A 24,618-nucleotide genomic window follows, 5' to 3' on the forward strand; every position below is an offset into this window, starting at 1 on the left:
CACGCCGGATCTTTTAACAGATATTCTAAGTAAATTTAGTAAAAATACGATATATTTTGCGTTAATTGAATTATCGCAACCGATTTTCGTCACGCTGGATCTTTTAAAACACACATTAAGTAAATTTAGTAAAAATATGATATATTTCCGCGTAAAATGAAATTTCGCCGTCGTGGCCGGTCCTGTGAAATTCAGATATGTTATGTAAATTCGTAAAACTTTGATATATGTCCTCGTAAATCGAATTTTCTCTCCAGATTTTCAACACGGACGGTCTTTTAAATTCAGATATTTGCAGTAAATTATTTCCGCGTGAAACGAAATTTCGCGGCCGATTTCCGTTGCACCGGATCTTTTAACTCAGATATTCGAAGTAAATTTAGTAAAAATACTATATATTTCCATGTAAATAATAATTTCGCGTCCGATATCCGTCGCAGTCGGCCCTTTGTAATTAAGATATTCCAAATAATTTTGTAATTTTATATTTACGCATAAATCGAATTTTATCGGCCCTTCAAACTCGGGTATTCAAAATAAATTGGAAAAAATACGACATTCCAGTATAAATCGATTCAGATTTACAAAATAACAATACTAATTAGGACGGTATATAACCACGTAAAAATACATTTTTCGGTGTTTTACCGCCACGGTTGTCTTTTAGATTCAGATTTACGAAATTTTATGATTTTTTTTCGCAAAAATCGAATTGTTTCGAACTACACGAACAAATTTTCGTGCGCGGACAAAAACAAATTACGAATTTCGAATTGAAAAACCATTTTGTATGAAAAAATTTTTCTTTGGATATTTTTTTGGCGTAAATTTCGAATTACGCATTATTTCGAATTAACAGGGTTCTACTGTAAATTCAATGGCTTTTAACGACAGTTAATAGTATATCTGTTTTTGTTTCGATATTCGGAGGTATGATTTTTTGAAAGAAGGCGGGCAAATTCAAAACCAAACATACGAGTGTCTCCAGCGCACAACGCATTTTATCGTCGATATCTTTACGCTTCAGTGGATAATAGGTATGTACATTATTGCTTGTCTGCATTCTTCACACAATCAAAGCAAATTTAAGTTCATTGAACCAGAGTTACATAGGACGCACAGACAACCGAAATTAGTTTATTTATGTCAAAAGCTATACTGTGCTAATACTATCCCACATTGATGCATTCTGCTTTTTAAATAATAAAAAAATATTATTATTAGTATTCGAGAACAAATAACGGCTTGCACTAGCGTCGTCCTACCAAACGTGTCAACGCCCTTAAAAGGTTAATGCAATAGCCCAATGGATATTTCAAAGGAATAGTTTGTGAATTAAATGACTGCGAGCTTAACATACATAGCTGTTGAACAAGATATTTAAAAATTTTGAGATTCCAGGTTTCAGAGTTTGTAGTTTTTAGGCAAACACAAACAGATTTTCTGGAGTGATAAAGATAAATGTATGTCTGACCTGTGGTGTTTCTTCCTGGGCATGTTCTGCCTGGTGTCATTGGAGTCGGAGTCAGAGATGTACTCCCCGTCCGTGTCCACGTCCATCTTGGCCGAGCCCAGGCTGGACGCACACGTGCCGTCCTTGCTGCAAGACAGGTCCTGCAAACACATATGTCTCACGTCAGCCAGGGTTTGAAGGATATTTCACATCACTTGATTCTGTTGTATCCTTAAACTTGCAGCTGAGAAAGTTGAAGGGAATGGCACTATCGGAGAAGGAGTGAATGTGGGACTTCATGAGACATGTTATAGGAGGGAGAAAACACAAAACCTGGCGGGTTGTTCCCCAGAGTCGAGCTGTTAAGTGGAAGAAAGGGTTGTAAAGATGCAGTAAATGTAATGATGCTGTGAATCCCGATTGCGCAACGGTGTTGAAAGGATCAATAACTGTAGTTCCTCAGAGCATTTTAGAGCTTGCCAAACTAAAGAACGCAATCGTTATTCGGAATCCTGAATAGATTGAGAGTGATTGGTGATTTTTTCCACTTGACCTTGCCTCTTGCCAAAATAAGTTTCTGCGCATTCTCTTGTTTGCTAGAATTTTATAGATCTTAAGATGACTGACTCTCTAGACTGATATAGGTACCAAACCCAACTGTGGGGCGCACTTGGGAGATTTAGTACTATTATAGTACCTGCGGACTCTGTAACGTGCATCCAGCTTCGGAGAGGACACCTCAACTAAGCTGATCACTGAACTTTACACTAATACTTCGGTTGAAGGAGACTAGGAGATTGTGAGCAAATCAAGCAATGCAGGATAGGATGATGGCAAAGATTATTAGATCTTAGATGGGAAGGAAAAGCCAAGTTATAATGAGTTGTGAGTTTAGTTGACTGAGTGAAAGTGAGGACAATGATACCTTTACCTGAGGCTCTTCTCCCAGCACGGCACTGGCGGCCAGCGCGGCTGAGAGCTGCTCCCCCGAGTCCATGGACGAGGTGAGTGGCGCTCGCTCGATGGGGCGGAATAACTCGTCCCGACTCGAGGACTGGAATTAAATGGACTGTCTTAGCGGACGGAGGGCAGGCTTTACAACAAACTTAGACTTTGTGCGGTAATTCAATGAAAGAACTGACAACATTGATCCCTTTGGCACCGTGTACACTGTACAGCCAGGAGACATGCCACATGAGAATAGGTCATTTTTGTGCTTAGCTGTGGAATTAACAATATGCCAGCTTGTGTGCTTCCTCCCTCCTACAACGTAGGTGTCTTCAAGACTCATTCCTTTAAAAGGTCCTCGATTCCTCAAAGAGTATGTACGCTCTTGAGGGAAACCTCGGGTTTCCTACGTGGACTCAATATAAAAATTCACTTCTTTGTTGTTGTCTTTCTAAAATATCTGTGTTTCCAAGCAACCCACCTTACTCAATAATTTCAAAGTTGATGGAGATGCATAATACATTGTAGACTTACTCGTCGGTGTAGGCCGAGCTGATGATGCAAGGAGCCGGATGCCAGGTCCTCCTCGCTGGTTTGTGTCTCAGCTACCGGCTTGTTTAGACCCGAGGGTCCAGGCTCAGATCTCTGCTGGTCCATGGTGCGAACAGAGAGGCCAAGACGGGTTGGTACCACTGGACAAATGAAATTATTACATTTTAGATAACTTAATTTTGCAAGTAAGAACCCACAGCAGAGCACAGAGTAACAGCCTTACTAATAATAAGAAAAACTACTTCACATTCGTCATTCGTTTTTGTTACACATTGTATAAAGTATGTGAAAGTTAACGGATCGAAAGAGCCTGGAGAATTTTTTCTCTGAAGTCAACTTCTACTCCAACACTTTCTTTGGACCCTTTCGTTTTGATTGACAAAATTTATATTGCTGACTTTTTAAGGGATAGGTCGATTCAGGCGGTTGCTGACGGTTTCACCTCTTCCTCGCACTCCATAAATGCTGGCGTCCCACAGGGATCGGTTCTGTCTCCGACTTTGTTTTTGTTGCACATCAATGACCTTTTGACATGTGCACCGATTCATTGTTAGGTGGATGACAGTACAGTTCATGATAGCTTTTTGTTTGACAAGCCCCCAAAGGGCACACAAACTCCAACGGCTCGGAGGGCTTTGAAGCAGAGAATGGACGGTTATCTCGAGAGTATTTCCTCCTGGGGTAAAAATAATCTCGTCGAATTTAATGTTTCAAAGACCCAATCCTGTCTGATTACGTCTAAAAAGGATCCAAATGATAATCTAGTCTCCTTCAACGGAAGCAATCTTCCGAACAGGCCTTCCATTGATATGCTTGGTGTAACTATAAGTGACCAGCTCAGGTACGGGGGCTCCATCGAAGCCAGAGTAAAGTTGGCCTCTCAGAAGCTGGGCGTACTGTACAGGGCCCGCAGATACTTTAATAGTACACAACTGCTGACCCTGTACAAATCGCAAGTGCGCCCTACTGTCGAATTCGGCAGCCATCTCTGGTCCGGAGCCCCAAAATACCTGAAAAAAACCCTTGACTCTGTGCAGAAACGGGCGGTCCGTTTGATAGATTCCCCAATCTTAACAAACGGACTGCAATCTTTAGAGCACAGGCGTCAGGTAGGTATGCTGTCCTTGTTCTATCGGTATTACAATGGAAGATGCTCTGAGGAACTAGCGTCATTGATCCCTTCGGCACCGGTGCGTAGTCGGGATACACGCCAAACGCGCGCCCAACATTTGTACACGGTTGACATTTGTACACGGTTGACACTTGTCACATGAGAACGGGTCGCTTCTACGATTCGTTCTTAAGTTCAACAGCTCGGCTGTGGAACGAACTGCCGGCCTCTGTGTTTCCTCCCTCCTACAACATGGGACTCTTCAAGACCCATGTTCACTCCTTCCTCTCCACAAAAATACCCTCCACACAGCATCCCCAAAGATGACATAGGCCCTGAGGGAAATTATTTTCTTCAGGGCCTCCTGTGTGGAGTTAATATAAAGAATAAAAAAAAAGAAGTGGATCAGTTTGGTGTGGAATATTTACCTTCCAAGGGGTTATTGAGTCCGGGCGGTCCACTGCCTGATAGTGGCACTGTGATGGGCTGGCGAGGGATGCCAAATAGTTCCTCCCTCCTTGCTCCCGGCTGTAGAAGTTGGGGTTGGTCCGCGAGAGGAAGAGCCTCGTGAATTGAACCTGTGAAAAAAATAAATGGTTACAAATTAACATCTGTCCTATGTAAAAAAAAAAAAGCAGAAGGAATTTTTTTTTAGGTTTGTCAACGGTGATTCATATCAAAGCTCTCGCAAATACAAGTACATTTAACATGGTTGGTATTATCACTAATTACAGACAAACACAACATTGATGATATAATGGATAATATGCTTAACAGTATATTACAACAAGAACACTGTAAGGTGCATACATGTATACACACATACATACATACACATATACATGTACCAATTGAAATTTAGACAAAATACGGTAGGAATCAGGCAAGCGAAGCCAACGAGCCCTGGTTGCGGATCACCACTACATGCGCTGAGTGTTCATCTTTACGAACAAGAATTTTACCATTACGGATTCACACGAATTTATAATTAGCTTATTTCGCTTTAATCCTCGTGGCTGCATGCAGGACCTTGTTTGCTGGTGTGAGGTGTTGGCTGACGTATACCGGTGATTTGATGCCGTCGATGCCTAGATGAGTTGAGTTTAGCTTGGAGTTCATGTTTTTCTTGTTGTAGCTGACGACTGCACCCAGAACTTCATCCCTTGCCCTCACGCTCGGGAGCTTCATGACGATTGACTTGGGCCTTCTGGAATCTGGTTTGATCTTGGGGACTCGATGAATGTTAAGTATTTCCGACTCGGCAAAGGGGCGAGAAATCACGGTTCCAAGTTGTTTAACGATCGATATCAGGTTCTCACATGACATTATGCTCAGGTACGCACTGGATCTCGACGTTGGTTTCCATTAATTAAATAACATACAGGGTGTATCGGCATGTACCCGACAAACTTTAACAAGCTATTCCTTAGCACACTTGGAGTAAAAAATGTTATGGGCACTTTGCTGTCATTTATAACATATATATAATATATGTTATAAATATAATAACAACATATATATAATAACATTTTTTACTCCAAATGTGCTGAGGAATAGCTGGTTAAAGTTTGTCGGGTACTTGCCGATACACCCTGTATATTAAATTTTAATTGACATATTACATATATATTTGCCAACCACATTTCAGGAACAAATCAATCTTTTGATATAAATAATACAATGGGTTAACAATTAGATAACTTTGAAATTTTATAAATTAGATAAAGTGTCAAGGCGAAGCTTAATGCCAAATCACTATTTTGATTCATCTTTATAACGAATTGGTGTACATTATGAATACCAACAAATATGCTTGAAGCATTGAAGGTTTTCCTATCGCTTCGCTTGAGTAGAATACAAATAAATATTTAAATTACTCGATAAAAAATATAAATGCAAACTACAGGGTTTTCCAATAAGAGGTGTTTTTTTGATATTCAATCGTAAAAGATCAATGGTTTCGTTGCTTGTGTGGTGCGAACGGCGCTACGTGCCACGAAACCATTGATCTTTTACGATTGAATATCAAAATAACACCTCTTATTAGAAAACGTTGTACTTATTTGTTTATTGTTAATAATTTCTTCGGACTTGTAGATGGTTCATTTCGAGCATACCCTCGATAAAGTCACCAGGGTAGATCCATTTGTAATAGTTATACTCCCACGGGTAGAGAATCTCATGAGGCTCAGCGTGCTAAGTCCTCACAAAGAACAGCAAAAGGGAATTATATATTTTTGAGGGGAAAATAAATTTAGCAGCCATACAAAAAATGGATGAGCAGATAAGTTCAGCAAAAACCACGGTAAAGGGCTAATTAGTGAATTACACAAGGAGTGTTAGTGTTTTGCACAAGATCTCAGAACTCCTTGGTTGTGCTATCGGATCTAGGTAATGTGATGTTGCAGCTGCCGAACAGAACACTGATAAGTAGACTGTACTTACTAGCGAATGGGTCTGGTGGTGGACACCCCAGACAGAGCGTGGAGTCAGATCTCTGGAAGAAGGTGTGCCTCCGTCCTGAGGATGCCGTGCCACCAGGGAGACTGTCCTCTGTCTCCAGGGCCACCGCCCCGCTGTTTGTTAACACCAGCTCTTCTTCTGTGTCTTCGTTCTCATTCTCATCCTGCCGAGGTATAAATACATCATAAGTTATACAATATGAGACTAGTAGATCTATGAATAGCAGAACCTCGCTTCCAAAAAGATTTTCTATTTTTCTCTCACTTAACCCATTGGCCTCAAACGACGCCGTCCTGGCGGGTCTGGTGTCGTCGGCTTAAAAACGAAAAAGGGATACATTATTGACATCTGTGTTTAAAATTTTAAATGCCCATCGCTCTGTAGATAATTAAGCATTCATTTGGTAGTAATTGGCAGGACTCCGTTGGCACAGTTTTTTCCTGATATTTACGATTGAAATTTTGTTATATTTCAGCGTCATTGAATTTTTTTTAAAATAGCGTGTGGTTCGGGAATTGACAAGCTTGTTCGTAAAATGCGTGGTAGGCGGCTAACATCAGCCCAAATTGAAATAAAATATATTATGGTCATAAGTATGATTAATGTAAAACTTTTCTTAATCCAATTATAAAAAAAAGAAAAAAAAATGGTTTTTATAAAAAAAATAATTTTATATCCTCGTTTAATCATATTATTATTATTTTTTTTAAAACTGCATATATTTTTTGCATACCTTAATTCAATGAATGAGTAAATTTAAAAAAATTGTTTCGTTTGCATGTTTAGTTTAAAAGTTATGTAAGATTTAGTACACCACTGCAGATTTAAAACTTCGGTACAAAACAATTCGGAGGCCAATGGGTTAATAAATCAAAATTTCCTTTGAAATCATAACATTTATATGTAGGTACTTAAATATCTACACACGCAACTACGTATGAACCATAGATTTTTCGTACAAATTCATACAAAGATAATTCACAGTTCTCTTTTAAAACTTTCTTAAGCCAGATAGGTAATGCAAATAAGTCAAAATAAACATGCCGATTTCTTACTTGAAAAAGAATGTTAACTTAACCATTAAAACAGTCATAATTTTAAATGGAATGCACAATGCAAAGTGGTTGAGATAAAAAAGGACTTCACGACAACAAGTGGCAGATATATTGTTATCTATTCATTATTGAAACTATGAAGAAATTGATATTAAAGAAATTAAAAATAGTGTGGTTATAATTACCGGGTCATTCCATGCAGATGCTACACCATACGATGTGTCATTCTGTAAACTGGCTGCCAGAGACGATGTGCTATTCTCCGTTCCGGATCTGTATGCAAAAAGAGCACAGCAATATTATCAAGCAAAGCCTTCACAAGAATAATCCATAATTCAAAACTGTAGATTAGTAGTAGAAGTATAAGGAAGAACTTGTGCCAGTTCTGTCGGTAGATCTTTACAGATGGTGATAGGAGAATCCCTCCTCTATATCAAATAAGATTCATTGATGTTTGTCACTTACCGCATGTAGTATATCATGGCGTCCAGCACGTAGGCAATGTGCTTGAGGGCAGACACGTCCAGCACCGGGAGAGAGTCCAGGTGTTCGGCATTGTGCGCCCGCATAAGCGACAGACAGTAGGCCAGGAACTCCCGCCGTGCACTGTGTGCTTCCACTCCTGCCAAATTAAGGCACATTAGTAAAGGCATATAACTCAACTAACTCTGGTACGGGATATCTGTACATCTTGCCCGATTTATGACAGCTTTCATATCATACAAGAGCAGAAGATACAGAAACTTGGATTGAACGAGTTAATCCATTATTAACATGATTATTTGTCACTAATCTGCCAGCACAAAAAAACCGGCAAATGTCCAATTAGCGAAAGCAGTAGATTATGGTACAACTAGTAAAAATAATGGTGGATTATAATAACAGTTGTTGAATAATCGAGCAGCGGATTACTGAGAGAGTAATGTACTTTAAAATGGTTGTATGTTCAATAAACTTTTAAAATAAATTATCGACAAAAATGAATACTAGTGAATATAGTGCTATTTTGAAATTTTCTTTGGCCGTAAAAAGAATCAGGAACTTCTGATTTCTAATTTGAAAGCAAAAGAATAGTAGTTGTTCGACTTACCCGTTTCCCTTTCGCCGCGTCCCCTGGACTGATCGGCAGATGTGAATCCCACGATCCTGGTGGAGGTAGAGTGGCTTGTGACCCCGCCGGCAAAGGCTCCGGCGGGCGGCGGCAGCTGCTGGGCCCCTCGGGCCCGCGTTCCGCCCGCTGCACGACCCCCCGCTGCCCCTGACATGCCACCGTTATCGGCTGCGTCTGCGCTCAGCGAAGCGCCAAACCTGCGTATGCCAGCCCCATAACTGGTTAAGTGAGAGAGGTTCTATACAAATATATGGGATGCTACACAAACATGGTATAATATCCCGCATTAGTTGGCTTTTCAAAAAGCTGAAACAGAATGTCACCTGTTCAATGGAGTATATACTCAACAAAATACTGTAGAATAAATGAATCCTATAATTTCTATACCCGCTATATCCGATTTTTTGACAAAATGATCTGAGTATGACATCCATTTCACATTTTTGCGAGCAACAAGAGGAGCCTAAAATTGAGTTTCAAAACCCTCCTTATTACGACCAAAAACCATGTTAAAACTGCGAGTGAGAAACCAAATCCGCTATATCATACAGAAAGTTACTATCAAAACGCGCTATATCGGATTCAACCAATCACAAGCAGTTATTTTGCCAAAATACAATATGGCCGCCGCTCTGACGCCACGCTCGTGTGTCAAAATGATCTACGCGTGTGTTTCTAAACCCGCCATATCGGCTCAGTTGACTTTCAAAAGCCTCTATAGCACAAAGTGAGTATCAAAATCCGCTTTATCCATTTTATTTATTGAAATTACTTAATTATTGCTATATAGAAAAATAAATGCTTTTCGAAATTTTATTACTCCAATTCATTATATAAAAAATTGTAATGCAATTACTTATGTAGGCTAGAGATGTGATAGTTTTTTTGCGGTTTTCTCCAAATCAATGAAAGTTGATATAGCGGGTATAGAAATTACACGACTCAAATAGTTATAATACCTCCATCTTCTGGCATTTCCCATATATTCTGATGGCATTATGCTACACGCTAGTGTAGCATAATGCCATCAGAATAGTAGCGCAAGTTGTACAGCTGGGTTTACTTTCATACATTTTATGTGAAATACCTAACTTTGGGAGGTGATTCTACATGATAATACAAGTTAAAAAGATAAATATCCAACGTTTTGAGGTAGTTTTCAGGTAAAAAAAAAAGATGTATGGGAAAAACCAATTCAATTTCAAAAAAGTTATTTTTATCTTTATGTTATTTAAATAAATTATTTGCCGCCATTGTCGGGAAGGAATGCAACATTCTACACTATCAGCTTTAGCGGCCAGAGTTGCCAGCTAATATTTTACTGTAGTTGGGAGTATTATTAATTTTATAGGGTATTTGGCTCTACTAACCCATCAATCACATGTTGTATATTCCAATTACATCCATCTTATTACCACTCTACAGTTTTTGTTGTTTATTGATTATTTAAATATTCCAACTACACCAATCTCTTTATCAATCTACAGTTTCAAAGAAAGTAAAGAAAAATCATTGAAGAAGAAGATAATAGGTATAAATCTTGAAGAAGAAGATAATAGGTATAAATCTTAACAAAATATGAAATAAAACAAGACAGAAAACGGTCTCAACTGGCAATCGAACTCAGGATCTCTGTCTTACCAGGACAACGCCTCTAACCATTCGACCCGACTTAAGGTGTCATTTTTTTCAATCTGATAGTATTATTGTCCTAGCGTCTGGACGATGTAGGCCCTCTGATTGGTCAAATTTAAATTGTTTGTTTCGGTTAAATTCCGCTAACTTCAAAATTATGACCCGATTTAATACTAAAATAGGATCCGCAGATTTCTTCAAAAGCATCTTTTCTGCTCAAATAATTTTTAGATAATATCGAAGAAAATATGTTTTAGAAAGTTCACAATGCATTGGATTAATTACATTACAGTAAAAATTATCCACAATTACGTTTTATATATTTGACGTCTGTCAAGAATCAGACATTCCAGGGTTCCTTAAAAATGTCAATCCCTCCTTTACCGGCCGCTGGAGTAGTTTTGCTATTGGCCGACAGAGCGCATAAGAGCGATATACAAATACGTACAATTTCATTTATTCAAACAACGGTAATTATTTACGTGAAACTACAGTTTTAATACGCATTTACAAATAAAACAAACATTTGATTCAACTTAATGACAATAAACAACAAGTCTTTGCATGTACGATTTTGAAAAATATTGATATTTAATATTATTTACGTAAATAATAATTTCGCACTATTTGACAGAACACCGACATGAAGTTAACAATACGCGGAAGTAAAGGCACTGCCAACTCAATAAAATAACATGAAAGACAATCGGAAGATAGAAACGCTTCGTTGATTGTAAAATTAGTCAACAAATCTCTAATCTGACATGTACTTATATGTTTAATAAAACAATCATTTGGCCAGGTATATAATATACATTATATTAAGGTATTATTCGGAATCGCTAGACATAATTCTTCGGATTTACCTTAATTAATATAAAAGGAATCTGAATGCATTTGGGAATTTTTTAATTTTAGCATTTTAATTTTTAATTACGTAAAATTAAAATTCGCTTTCGTTGTATTGGATGACAGCCGGAATAATTTCTATTGATGATATTTTCTTTTTTTGGTATTCCTGATATGAGTGGCTAGAATTTTTACCATTTACTCTATGCAAATACTAGGTAGGTGGTACTATTTTAGCCAAGCTCGAAAAATAAAATAAAGGTATTTTGGTTTCTTTTACAAGTAAGGAAATATTTAAAAAAAGGTTATTATAGGTTAGGATAGGTTAGGTTGGGTTATGCTAGGTTAGGTTAGGTTAGGTTGGATTAGTATAGTTCAAGTTAGTTTATAGGTTAGGTTAGATTAAGTTGGATTATTATAGGTTAGGATTAGTCAGGTTATGTTAGGTTAGGTAACGTTAGTTAGGTTATTACGGGTTAGGTTAGGTTGGGTTATTATAGGTTAGGTTGGATTTTTATAGGTTAGGCTGGATTATTGTAGGTTAGGTTAGGTTATTATAGGTGAGGTTAAATAAAATAATAATGATAATAATAGCGAAATAAATCATTTGTGTTTTTTAAGTAGGCACTATTTTGCCGGAATATTGTATTACATTATAACTTTTTAATTTACGTTTTTCAATTGTCTCTAGCCGTTCATTTCAGGAATACCGACAAAAGAAAATGTTATCAACATAAATTATTCAGGCTGTTATCCCATACAGCGAAAGCGAATTTTCATTTTACGTAATTAAAAATTAAAAAGCTAAAATTAAAAATTTCCCAAATGCTGTTCGATTCCTTTTATAGTAATTAAGGTAAATCAGAAGGTATTATTTAAAAATATTTCGTATTTTTCCGTGTCCAGCGATACCGAATAATTACCTATATTAATTTACATTTAGCCATTTAGGCAATTATTCGGGAAAGGTAAAGTTTTAGCCGAACAACTGTCATTCTTATATGCCTAAACTCCTTCCTGTTCCGTGATTTAACAATATATACTCACCCTCTCTCTGTGAATGACCTAATATCTACCTATTAAATATAATTGTTGTTAGTATCACTTAAACTGGGCGAAGCCCAACCAAGTGCCGCCCGAAGGGCCTAGCAGAAAAAAACCCGCGGAGCGGGTTTTTAACTGCTAGTTTTGTATTAATATAATAGCATGATGGTAGTTGGTTAAGGTTCCACTGACCTTAGTTGCGCCTCGGTGGCGTCCATGACCGTGACCACCCACTCCCAGGTGGGTTTGAGGCGCGCCTCAAGCCGCTGCTGTAGGGCGGCAGCCTCGCGCTGCGACATGGCCAGGGGGCGCGGGCCTCCGAGCTGGGCGTTGCGCGTGCTACCGTTCAACAGCTCTGCGATCTGGCGGAGGACGATGCCTGCAATTGAAGGGATTGATAATGAAAATGAAATGATGGATAGACAGGCAGCAAAAAGAGAAACTAACTGTAAGGAACTAGTCTTAGTGATTTATTATTATTTAATGAGCAGGCAGCATTCTGCTGATGCGCTCATATCTGATTTCATAAGAAGTTTAACACTAATTGAGTTTTTTTTAAATTTAAAATCAGTTAATCCTTTCTTCTCTCCAAATAAGAATCCAATTGAGCTTTAAATTGGTTTATATTAGTAGAATCAATGACATGTTCTGGAAGTTTGTTCAATGCATCCACTACTCTATTTACGAGGAAGTGTTCACTAGGATTGGATGCGAAAGGTGTTTTATTAATTTCCACATCCACGGATGTTTATATTTTTATCGGTGGAGAAGATTTGTTGGATGCCAGGGCAACCATAATGTCCAGATAAAATTTTGAAAGTCTCAATCAAGTCACCCGTTCTTTTCTTTCTTTTAACGTTGGTAATCTTAGTTCCTCGAGTCTATCTTCATATTGCCGTTCTTTTAAAGTTCTTGGTATTTTTGTAAATCTTACTATATTAGATCAATATCTTTGACAAAATATGGACTCCATATTTGGAAAACATATTCCAGGAGAGGTCGTCGCACATATGTTTAATATATTTATAACATCAAGTCATGTATGAAAAGGAGAGAGAAGAGAAACTGTGTATGAATGTGACAGCTTGATCATGTGAAAGTATAAACAGGCTTGTCTGTTTTGTCTCTCGTCTTTACCAACATACCTTCCGACAATCTAACTTAAATCTCAGAGATAAAACTAGCCAGTATAATTCTACCCACAAGAGCTTATTGAATAATCATAAGATATAATATTACTTGATGATCAGTGCTCAGCATCTAAATGAGCCATCGTCACACTAACGAAAGAGAGAATAATTTTAAATTCAGTTTTTTGATATTCACAATATCTACAATGCCAGCAATGGTAGCAATGCCAACAAGTATAATAATGATGTTTGTGGTATCTCACCGAAAGCCCTGGCCAGGCAGCTGGCCGTGGTAGCCGTGCTGTGCGGTTCATGCGCGGCCGTGGCGGTCCTGCGGAGAGACGTGGGGTCGATGAAGACCAGCGAGGATCCGCCAGCCAGGCGCACCCCTCCAGACCTGGTGGCCTCCCGGTGGTTCCTGCAATTGAAGCGGGCAAAATTAGTACAGCTGTTTTGGGTGAGGATATTAAAAAATTGGTAAGCAGTTGGCAAATACAAAATAATCAGCTGGTTATGTTGGTACTTGGTACTAATTTCTTAAAATTCCAAATATATTTTTGTCCGAAAACAAAAAGTCAATTTGCGTGAAAAAATATAGCATAATTGTAAATCTGAATCTGACAGGCCGGCCACTCCGGTAAATTCAGCCTTGATATTTCGATCTACAGCGGAATAAAATGTAAGTTTACGAATTCTCTTCAAAGATCTGAATTTGAAGTAATTGGCAGCAAAAATCAACGTACACGGGAATAAGTCATATTATTACGAATTTACTTCGAATACCTACCTGAATTTGAAGGAACCGGGTGGCTGCGGATCTCTTATATTCGGCATTTAAAAAAAGTATTTATAGTATGACCTACCTTATAGCCCACTGCATGCTCTGTGGTGCCAGGCTGGAGCGTGGCGCTCCGCTGGCCACTCCACCACGCCGTTCGATACCGCCCTCGCCACCAGTGCCACCGTTACCACCGTCAGCTGGCGACATGTCGGCGTCGCGTTCGTGCTCGTCCGTCTCTCCCGCTTCTGAATCTTCGTCTTCTGGTTGTGTAGAGTCTCCGGACTCTTCCTCGGGGAATATCAGAAGGTTGGCGATGCCTGAGGAAAGAGAAGTCATTATTTTAATTACTAATCAACTTAACTGTTTTAATTAACCCCTAGTGTGCGGCAGTGAAATAAAGAATGTTGCCTGCTCATTAAGTAGTTAACCTCTCAGACAAAGACATTTATATACTATGTGTTCCATTGAGAACTGTCAAAACGTGATAATTTTTGTGTTATTTACGAGTTTTGCTAAAAGCATCATAACTCACGTCTTGGGAAACGTAGCCTCATTCTAAAAAATGTTTTGGAAAGATTATGAAATCCACTATTGCATTGTGTTGTTATAAGTAAATATTTGCGTTTCTAAATATATATTTTATGAAAACGTCAAAAATATGTAAGAGTCGATAACCATTATTTCAAAGCCGTGAAAAATGTACTTTTTTCTGAGTATTATAAAGAAATAACACTTTATATATTGAAGAAATATAATTAAAAACTATTAGTCACCTCAAAATATTAACCGTCCAAACTAAAATATTTTTAATAAATTATTTAGAAACGCAATAAATTATGAACGAACAAGGTGACAGATTCAATCGGCTTAGATAATGCAGTTTACGTTCCATAGATATTGTTGAATACAGACGCGTAGCGTTATTCATTATCGATACTCTGTTTTTTAAATCATGGCAATCCGTATACTAGTGATGGAAATAAATCGATTTTTGTAAAATCTCGCGCGTTTACGTGAAAAGACGTTCTAATGTCTTGACCGCTATTATCATATTTACGTCATTTGACGTTCCAATGTTCTGAGTGGTTAAATAATAATGTGAAATAAAAGAACATTGTAGCAGCTATATAAGGTGCAGACAGTTAGTTACTTACCTCCACGAAAAGGCACTTTGCAATTACGGAGAGCTTTGTCAGTGGTAAGCACTCTTGTACTGTTTATTAAAATACAACATATTTTCAACTTACCGGTATCAGAGCCCTGTGTGGCCCCCGTCTGAACGGATCTCTGCGTGGACTCGGGGTTGTCCTGGTCATCAGAATCTGACTCTGTCTCCGCTTCGGCTAGGAGATCGAGCTCACTCTCGGATTCTGCATCACCGACTATCTCTTGTGTAAGCTCTTCGTGCATACTGCGAGGAAACACACAATTGTTAGTCAAATGTAGCTCTTGGGTAAATGTATAAATATAATAAGTTTCAGGTGAAGTAGACCGGAAAACTCAAAAATTCTATTTATTAATTTTTTTATAATACGGATTACGGGCAATGTTGTAAAGCTGAAGGAAGAGGAAATCTTTGAAGTATCGACTATTCAGATCTAGTAACTAAACATAGCTAAAGCCATTTAAGAGCTAAAATCCCTGCAACGGAGGTTGTCAAAGTAATGCATTGTGTTAGAAATATGCAAATTAAAAGAGTTACCTCCTGTCATTTCCGTCGTCCTGCCCTGCGGCGGGGTGGTCTTGCAACGGGGCTGCGGGTGCCTGGGGGGCAGCAGTGGGGGCTGGGGGAGGCGCCTGTCCCGCCCCCTCTCCCTCGCCCTCCCCATCCGAGCCTTCTTCCTCGGCCCCCGCTCCCTCCGTGGAGCCGGCCTCTTCTAATTCCGGGGCCGACACGAGGTGCGAGTTATCGCTGGAAAAAACAAGAACATATTTTAATTTTACCTACAGAGTTTTGTTTTATAAAGGGTATATGTTTGGCAAATTGGTGTGATTTGATGGAAAACATCTACCTAAAACCCGCTAAAACTACCTGTCGTATGCCATTCCCAGACATGATATTTTTTGTTACCAAAGACCGAAGACTGGACTATCGTTTTTACTTTGCAGATTTTAAACATTCATAATGTAGGCGTTTGACATTACAAAAAAAAAATAATAACAATAAAACCCACATTGGAACATCTCTCCGAAATATCAATCGAAGGCAAAATACAAAGCCAAATGAAAAATATCCGAACAAGCCTTTCAAATTAAATGTGATTTAAAAATGTCAAGTAAATGATAAACCATTTGTGAATATTTTCATACAAAATACTGTACTGAAATCGTAGGTTATGTAAACAAGCTACACTTTTAGTTGCTAGTTTTATTTGAATATTTTTAAACTGAGATTGTGAATGACAGTGTAAGGATACGCGGTTGCAACGCGTTTGAAATGTAGTGTGCGCAAAGTTTGCGAATGTAGTAGTGTGCGCAAAGTTTGCGAATGTAGTACTACCGCCAATTAATGACAAAAAATAAAGACATTTTGACAGAGGAATTACACTAGGCCTATTACTTGCGCTTACTATTATCACTATCACTAACAACACGGGCAAAACATGTATTTTAAAATGTAAGTATGGTAGTTGTAAGTTTGTACCTTTAAGGTTAAACGCAACGCTCGTTGTATTCTACGTGTTCACAGATGGCGTTAATTAATTTATTTTTTTTAAATACGCTTTTGCAAGGTATTGCTTTACAGTATTAAGACAAATTATTTGTTTGCGCCCTCATATACGCAATATGAATATGAATAAATAGTTTTGTCCATATAAAAACTCAATTCTATCGAGAAAGGCATACAAATACAATATTGGATTGAATCATCGGTAAAATATTGTATTTGTGTGCCTTTCTCGAAAGAATTAAGTCTTTCAACGAACAAAACTATTGATTCATATTCATATTGCGTATATACGGGCGCAAACAAATGATTTGTCTTAATTTTATAAAGCAATACCTTGCAAAAGCGTATTTAAACAAAATTAATTAATTAACGCCATCTGTGAACACGTAGAATACAACGAGCGTTGCGTTTAACCTTAAGCCACAGTTGTAAATATGTAAGTCAAAGTAGTTTTAAGTTTTAGTCATAAGTTACAATTCATAGATAAAGATGTAAGTCACTAGTTATTATCATAATTCTTAGTTGTAAGTAGTGATGTAGACCCGGGAATATTCCCCGGGGAATATTCCCCTACCTGAAATAAATTCCCGAAAACAGGGAATTTATTTTATTTTTAATAAAGTGGTTTCTACACTTCTCTTGGATGCTTTATTGAGTGTTGGCATGTAAAGTAAGCCTGCAAACATTTGCAGTAAACGAAGCTGCCTCATCTTTATCTTGTGATATGAAGAACAGCCTGTTGGACGATGATGCTTACTGGACAAGAGTGACATCATTAGCCGATGTTCTGCGACGGATTGTTTCCTGGATTACACAGCTAGAGGGAGACGATCCACTAACACACAAAGCATTGTATGCTTTTGAGGATATTGAGAGCAGTCTAAGTAAAACTCTTCCAGCGTCTCTACTGTCACATGCCGAAGAGAAGCAAATACTGGAAAAGGCGGCGCAGCGCAAAGAATTTGCTATTGCTCCAATACATCTGGCTGCTGCCCTACTAGATCCAGGTTCCCAAGGACATCTACTCAAGGACAGCCACGCACAGCAACTTGAAGCACTTGAATTCATTGACCAAGTAGCAAGTCATATGGAGACTGTTGATAGTGCAAATGTTCTTGTTGATTTAGCCAATTATAGGACTAAATAAGAATCATGGAGCAAGGCATTCCTATGGAAGTGTGTCGATAAAATCACGCCAGTGACCTGGTGGAAGGGGATGTGCGGATGTTCTGATTTGTCGTAGGTTGCCATAAGAATATTGACTGTTCCCATTACTTCAGCAGCCACTGAGAGATCTTTTAGCACGTTTAGTCGCATTCATACAACACGGAGGAATCGTCTAACAACTCAAAGAGCAGGGAAAATAACATTTGTGGCACACAATTGGAAACTTCTTTCCTCTGAAAGAGGCTTTCAAGTTGCTCCCAAGAAAACCCTTTCTTCCACGTATGAGCAGATTGCTTCGCGTCATAACGTTTCAAACCTATCTGGTACTCGCAAACGCAAACATCCAATTGACTGTGCTGAGGAAGAAGAAAACGTAGATAATCCTGAGTCGGCAACAACTTCGTCCGGGTCGGATGAAGAAAAAGAAGAATATTAAGGTGAAAGTGGAAGCGAAGTTGATAGTGTCAGTTTCCAATCGGTATCATCAGATGAACAGTAACGATCTGTGAAGTTGTGTCATTTTTACAGTTTTACGATTGATTTTTTAAATGTACCGTTTAATAGCATAAAGTGTATATAGGCCACTAATACTGTAAAGTATACAATTATATAGAGCTACTATTCACTTTAAAATAATTTTGATCGGTGTTTTTTTGTTATTTTTCTCTTGGATCCTATTCCTATATATACGGGAATAGTTTTTATGGATCTATCCTGCTCTATATGTACATACGTGTGTATATTTTATTTTTTATTTAATAAATATTATTATTTTTGAGGTATTATGTTGTTAAAATCGAAATTCCCAAAATTCCCCGTCCAGGGGAATATTCCCCAGAAATAAATTCCCGGGAATTTATACATCACTAGTTGTAAGCCACATAAATCAATTTTATTATAGATATACTTGAATAGTGCCCTTAGGTGATTTTAGACAAATGTGCTGCTATACAAATCAACAATATATTTGTTATTCATGTTGCGAAAACAAAGAAATCAAGATGAATATTTTTACGTGAGAAAAGTCATAACCCGACTAGAGCATTTGATTCACTTGACCATGCCATGTCTTCCTGGGGTGCCACTGACATCTTCCATTCACTTGAGCGCCAAATGAACAGTTATCAAGATATATGTTTAGGCTTAGGCTAAGGACGGGTTGTTTCGGAGAATTTGAACAATTCATCAAATTTCAACGTTCATTTTCAAGTTCTGTGAAAGATTTTTTCAAGTTCTGTTTTTATTTCAGTTTTGTCAAGCAACTAGCCTACAATGATATAATAAGAGAACTTGAATAGGACTTTCACAGAACCCGAAAATGAACGTTGAAATTTGATGAATTGTTCAAATTTTCCGAAACAACCCGTCCTTAGTCTTAGACTTCGGTCTCCCAGTTTAACTTTCCACCAGTCGAATGACTACATAATAACCACATATGATTGAATATATTATACATTTTCACATGGTTTGTTTAGGAAGATGAAGTCGGAGACGGCCGAGGAAGAGAAGGCAAGATCAAGTGAATCAAATATTTGAATGGGGTCATGTCAAGAGTCTAGATAATAACAGAAGAGTATTTATGAGACTATACATGAATGTCATTGAAGCAAGGTGTGTGGTAAGACAGAGTTGTTCATGGTATACCTTCTCTGCTATACCTTTGTAGAGAAACAATGTGACAGGCAACGTGGGCTTCCAGCGTGATAATGAAGAAGAATTCCACAATCAAGACGGATGGATTAATTGACTAACTTGTATCTTCTGGACTGCAGCGGCTCCACGCTGAACAGGTCCTCAGTGCCGTTGATGACGTCAACGAAGCTGGAGGCAAGCGTGAAGGGAGCCGTGGGCCGCACCACACCAAGGCGGACGGGCGCCACCAGCGCGTCTGCCGTCTCGCATAACTCCTCTGCCGCCAAGCGAGCCAGCGAGCAGAACACTCGACGACATCGCTCTAGAGACTGAGACACCGACAGTGGTCTGGAATGGAGATTGTTAAGTTAGTAATATTAATATAAAAAAATATCAGGGATCTGCAAGGTTCGTTTGGAGGACAGAAGAAAAAAATGTTTAAAATATCTCATCTCTGCAAAAAATTTAATAGACTAAAGAAAAATAAATTTAATTCAATGTCATATTCTGAACCCAATATTTATAAAAGTGTCTTTAATATTGTGTGCGAAAGGAAGGGGATAAGATAAAATATGCTATACAGAAATGACCATACTAATACATGTCCAGGTGATTGATGTGACTACTGACGACTGTGTTGGTTACAAGTTGAAATACACTAAAAGTCAATATGTAATTGCAAGGTTAGGAAGATTCACAGCATACCCTCGCTTCTTGGCAGCTCCCGGTGCCATCTCGATGCTGAATATGACAAAGATACGTGCCACGGAGCGGACAAACCGCCGGGCCACCGTCCTGGCCTTTTCTGCCCTCCCCGCCAGGGAATCATTCTGCTGTTCTCTGATCAACGTCATCAGGAGAGTGTCTAACATCTGGAAAAATAATTCAACAATTAACCCATTGAACGTTGGAAAAGTAAAGTCAAAATGCCCCCAACTGTCAATCAAGTGGATTATTTTTACATGAACTTGAATCCATACCCTACACGAAAAACAACAATCAAATGGATTATGTCATAGAAGCCACATTAATAAAATAAACAGTAGAATTGGAACGCAAGTGTGTTCGATAAACATTCTATTGGTTAAGAAATTTGTACAGATCACAAATGCTCCCTGCTAATGAATCAAGCAGTCAGTTCAGATAACATCTCACAGATTTGGTTGTCTTGTAGATTAAAATAATAAGAAAGATAGTTTTCCCACCTCATTTGTGCACTTGACTATGAGCGCATGGGTAAACTTGTCCAGCAGAGTTGTGCCAGACTGGTTGTGGGCGGGGCTCTCTGAGCCACTGGCTTCTGTCTCGCTGGCTCCGCACATCAGGGCTGCCTCCACTGCTGGCCAGTCCGCTGTAACACAACACATTCATTAGTATAAAGAAGGTTGAGAGTTGAGAATTTAAAAAATGTGGAGATCTAGAAAGTATGCAAGGCTGATTAAGCGGTTGACATTGATCACTTGAGAACGGGTTGTTTCACTCCTTCCTTTCATAAAAAAAAACCCTCCACACAGCATCCACAGCGCCCTTGAGGTGTTTTTGCACAAAAACGGCGCTATACAAGTCATCCAAGTATTATTATTTAAAGATGACTAAGGCCCTGATATAAATTATGTTCCTGGGTAAAGATAATATTTAACAAAAAGGATTATTGTAATGATTAAATTCTTGATTGTAGACAAAGCTTACCCAGCAAATGTATCAGCGCCTTCCTGGCAAACCTAGGCGGCTCCAAATCGTGATCCGGCGCATCTCCGTCCTCTCGCTCTTCGTGACTCTGCGCACCGACCTGGTGGGGCGCTTGTGAGGCCCCCGCGGCCGAGGATGATGCGGCCCCGCCCGGGGGCACAGGCGCCGGGGGCTTGTTCTGTTGCTGGCCCTGAGAGTTTTGCTGCTGGTTGGAGCCGGACGAGGCGCCGGCGGGACGGTTGCCGCGGGGGGCGCGCCAGGATGCCCGGAACTGGCGGTGCTCCACGGCTTGGCGCCCGACAGTCTGAACGAGGAAAAGGAGGATGCTCTCACCACTGGAATAATAATGATAGATTAGTCCAAGAAATGGTTTGACTATATTGTTACATAAGATGCACAATACATTATAAACTTGTTCATAGTGGGATTATTTCATCACGACGTTTGACCATTCTTGGGGTTACATTGCACCAGTAGCTTCATTCGGCTCCACCAATCACAAAGCAGGATTTCAAACATGTAAGATTGAATATGCAACCCCCATCTTCTCAACATGTGAGAAGATATCAATCGCTGTAAAATATGCCGTAAAACGACTTTGCTTTTTTTTTAACACTCACAACACTGATTCATTTTTTATTGAACATTATCCCCATTTGGTTTCAACATACCAGCATGCAGAATTATCATCAAGCTCAGTAAGTACAATATCTTGCGTTATTACTATTGCGTGTTGGTCAGGGCATCGCAATCCTACCGGAATTACAAGTATCCCTAGACAGAGAGAGGATCGAACTCCTTTTTCTGACCCAGTACGGGTTATCGTTTTTTTTTTTTTAATATTTACTCCACACAGGAGGCCCTGAAGAAAATAATTTCCCTCAGGGCCTATGTCATCTTTGGGGATGCTGTGTGGAGGGTCTTTTTGTGGAGAGGAAGGAGTGAACATGGGTCTTGAAGAGTCCCATGTTGTAGGAGGGAGGAAACACAGAGGCCGGCAGTTCGTTCCACAGCCGAGCTGTTGAACTTAAGAACGAATCGTAGAAGCGACCCGTTCTCATGTGACAAGTGTCAACTGTGTACAAGTGTTGGGCGCGCGTTTGGCGTGTATCCCGACTACGCACCGGTGCCGGAGGGATCAATGACGCTAGTTCCTCAGAGCATCTTCCATTGTAATACCGATAGAACAAGGACAGCATACCTACCTGACGCCTGTGCTCTAAAGATTGCAGTCCGTTTGTTAAGATTGGGGAATCTATCAAACGGACCGCCCGTTTCTGCACAGAGTCAAGGTTTTTTTCAGGTATTTAGGGGCTCCGTACCAGAGATGGCTGCCAAATTCGACAGTAGGGCGCACTTGCGATTTGTACAGGGTGAGCAGTTGTGTACTATTAAAGTATCTGCGGGCCCTGTACAGTACGCCCAGCTTCTGAGAGGCCAACTTTACTCTGGCTTCGATGGAGCCCCCGTACCTGAGCTGGTCACTTATAGTTACACCAAGCATATCAATGGAAGGCCTGTTCGGAAGATTGCTTCCGTTGAAGGGATATTTTCACAAACTAAGGATATTGTCAGAAATGTGCAAAAGATATATATTTTATTTTGCAACTGTATATACATGATTGAAACTTAGGTAGTAATGTTCTGTGAACACCTCACTAGGAGAACCTGTGCCGAGGTGTTCGCATGGGTGTTATTCTGACGTCATAAGTGGAAACACAATATCCTCCTTGGGAGTCTCCACCGTAGTTCCACCCATATTTTACATTATTAGGTTAGAACTTAGAAACTGTGTTGACATGTTCATCATAATATTATATAGACACAATGTAGTAATTTGAGGTAAGTTACGCATCAAAATGTTCTGTAGACACACTGTAGTACAGAGTACAGATTAATTATAAAGTTTATTTTTCTGATTATAATCATCCATTAAAAATGTGAAATTCAAATACAATTATTCATTATTACTAATATTAAAAACGATCTAAAACTACACAATTCAAAACCGTTCAAGCTGCAATAAAGTGTAGTTAAAGCTAATGGCTCATAATGACTAATGTCACTGACATTGTGAGGTTACTAACGCTTTTACTATAAATGTTATAATATGAGCTTTGTGAGGTTACTTACACAGGAAAGAATAAAACATTACTACATATATAATTGTTATGTGTAATAATTTAGGTTGTTAGCCCCAAGAAAAAGAGGATCTCTCACCGCGAGTTGAAGTGTGTGGCGAGATGTGTGTCCCTGGTAAGGCGAGCGAGCAGTTCGCATCGGGCGTTCCAGTTGCCGCCCACCAGCGCCTTGCAGCGGCACTTCTCCCAGCAGTCACAGTACGCCGTTGGAGAGGTGCGCTTCAACTTGCAGTCGTGACCCTTGTGGCATACCTGGTAGCAACATTTTAACTAAACGTTACAACTTCGTGTTATTGTAAAGCGCTCAGTTATGTTAGATATCATCACTGCGAATACGTTATATAATATTTATATGTATATACTGGTGACCGGGTATCTCATCAAAATAACAGTTCAACACACCTACAAAAACTAATGACTAATGACTATGACTTTTTAAAGGTGTGTTTAGTTGTCATTTCGATGAAATATCATGGATCCGTATATACTAAAGGAATTTGACAAATAAAATCAGATTTTACAAATTATGAGTATGGTGCAATGACAATCTGAAAATGTATGAGAAATGTCTTTGGGTTTTGTCTTGTCTCTTCACGAAGAGCGGGGACAGTTCAGCAGGCGAGTTGTGCAAGAAAATGTGAGTGCCACACTGCTCCGAGGTAGCAAGAGAGCGAGACCTTTATTGTTTTTATCTGCAGATACAGATTTGCCAGAAAATTATTTATTCCAGGGCCTGTATCAACTTTGGGGGCGCTGTATGGAGGATCTTTTTGAGGAAAAGAACGAGTGAACATGCGCCGTGAAACACAGAAACCCGGCAAATCATTTCAGTCAAGTTGTTGAACACAAGAACAAGTCATAGAAGCGACCCATTCTCAAGTGATTTGTCAGAGTGTGTGCCCCAAATGCACCGCAGCTAAAGGGATCAACTTCTCCTCCGACGGTCATGGTCGAGGGGTAAGGCTCTCGACTAGCAAGCCAGAGGTTGCGGGTTCAAATCCCGGCACGCGCAAGTAAATTTAATTTGTTATTTCACAATTTACTAATTAAAAATAATATATATTATATTTACGGCACGTTCCAGAGTGGAACATACTCTCAGTATCGCCCTGGTGTAAGACACCATTCAGAATTGAAACAATGCTCAAAATGACTTTGGCCGTGTTTGGTGACCAGATCTGAATAG

At 39.1% G+C, this 24,618-nt stretch overlaps 1 protein-coding gene across 10 annotated transcripts in view; it reads right to left on the reverse strand.

The window, feature by feature from the left end:
• The window catches only part of hyd (E3 ubiquitin-protein ligase hyd), a 93,886-nt gene that overhangs the window by 28,301 nt on the left and 40,967 nt on the right, over positions 1 to 24,618 (reverse strand). For 5 of the 10 annotated variants that reach the window (XM_089647368.1, XM_089647366.1, XM_089647374.1 and 2 more), the window contains exons 21-38: positions 23,512 to 23,684; positions 21,292 to 21,626; positions 20,808 to 20,953; positions 20,308 to 20,474; positions 19,723 to 19,950; positions 15,835 to 16,044; positions 15,380 to 15,543; positions 14,215 to 14,449; positions 13,615 to 13,769; positions 12,414 to 12,600; positions 8,673 to 8,911; positions 8,048 to 8,204; positions 7,768 to 7,855; positions 6,510 to 6,690; positions 4,493 to 4,642; positions 2,936 to 3,093; positions 2,379 to 2,507; positions 1,475 to 1,614 (exon numbers count right to left, since the gene is read on the reverse strand). In XM_089647368.1, coding sequence (XP_089503494.1) covers positions 1,475 to 1,614; positions 2,379 to 2,507; positions 2,936 to 3,093; positions 4,493 to 4,642; positions 6,510 to 6,690; positions 7,768 to 7,855; positions 8,048 to 8,204; positions 8,673 to 8,911; positions 12,414 to 12,600; positions 13,615 to 13,769; positions 14,215 to 14,449; positions 15,380 to 15,543; positions 15,835 to 16,044; positions 19,723 to 19,950; positions 20,308 to 20,474; positions 20,808 to 20,953; positions 21,292 to 21,626; positions 23,512 to 23,684 — 3,242 coding nt within the window. The remainder of the gene's footprint in view (positions 1 to 1,474; positions 1,615 to 2,378; positions 2,508 to 2,935; positions 3,094 to 4,492; positions 4,643 to 6,509; positions 6,691 to 7,767; positions 7,856 to 8,047; positions 8,205 to 8,672; positions 8,912 to 12,413; positions 12,601 to 13,614; positions 13,770 to 14,214; positions 14,450 to 15,379; positions 15,544 to 15,834; positions 16,045 to 19,722; positions 19,951 to 20,307; positions 20,475 to 20,807; positions 20,954 to 21,291; positions 21,627 to 23,511; positions 23,685 to 24,618) is intronic. The other 5 variants (XM_089647375.1, XM_089647372.1, XM_089647367.1 and 2 more) reach the window with 3 other exon arrangements.

Source organism: Hesperophylax consimilis, chromosome 26 (assembly GCF_061612785.1).
Source record: "Hesperophylax consimilis isolate HC1 chromosome 26, BYU_Hcon_1.0, whole genome shotgun sequence".
Classification (NCBI taxonomy): domain Eukaryota; kingdom Metazoa; phylum Arthropoda; class Insecta; order Trichoptera; family Limnephilidae; genus Hesperophylax; species Hesperophylax consimilis.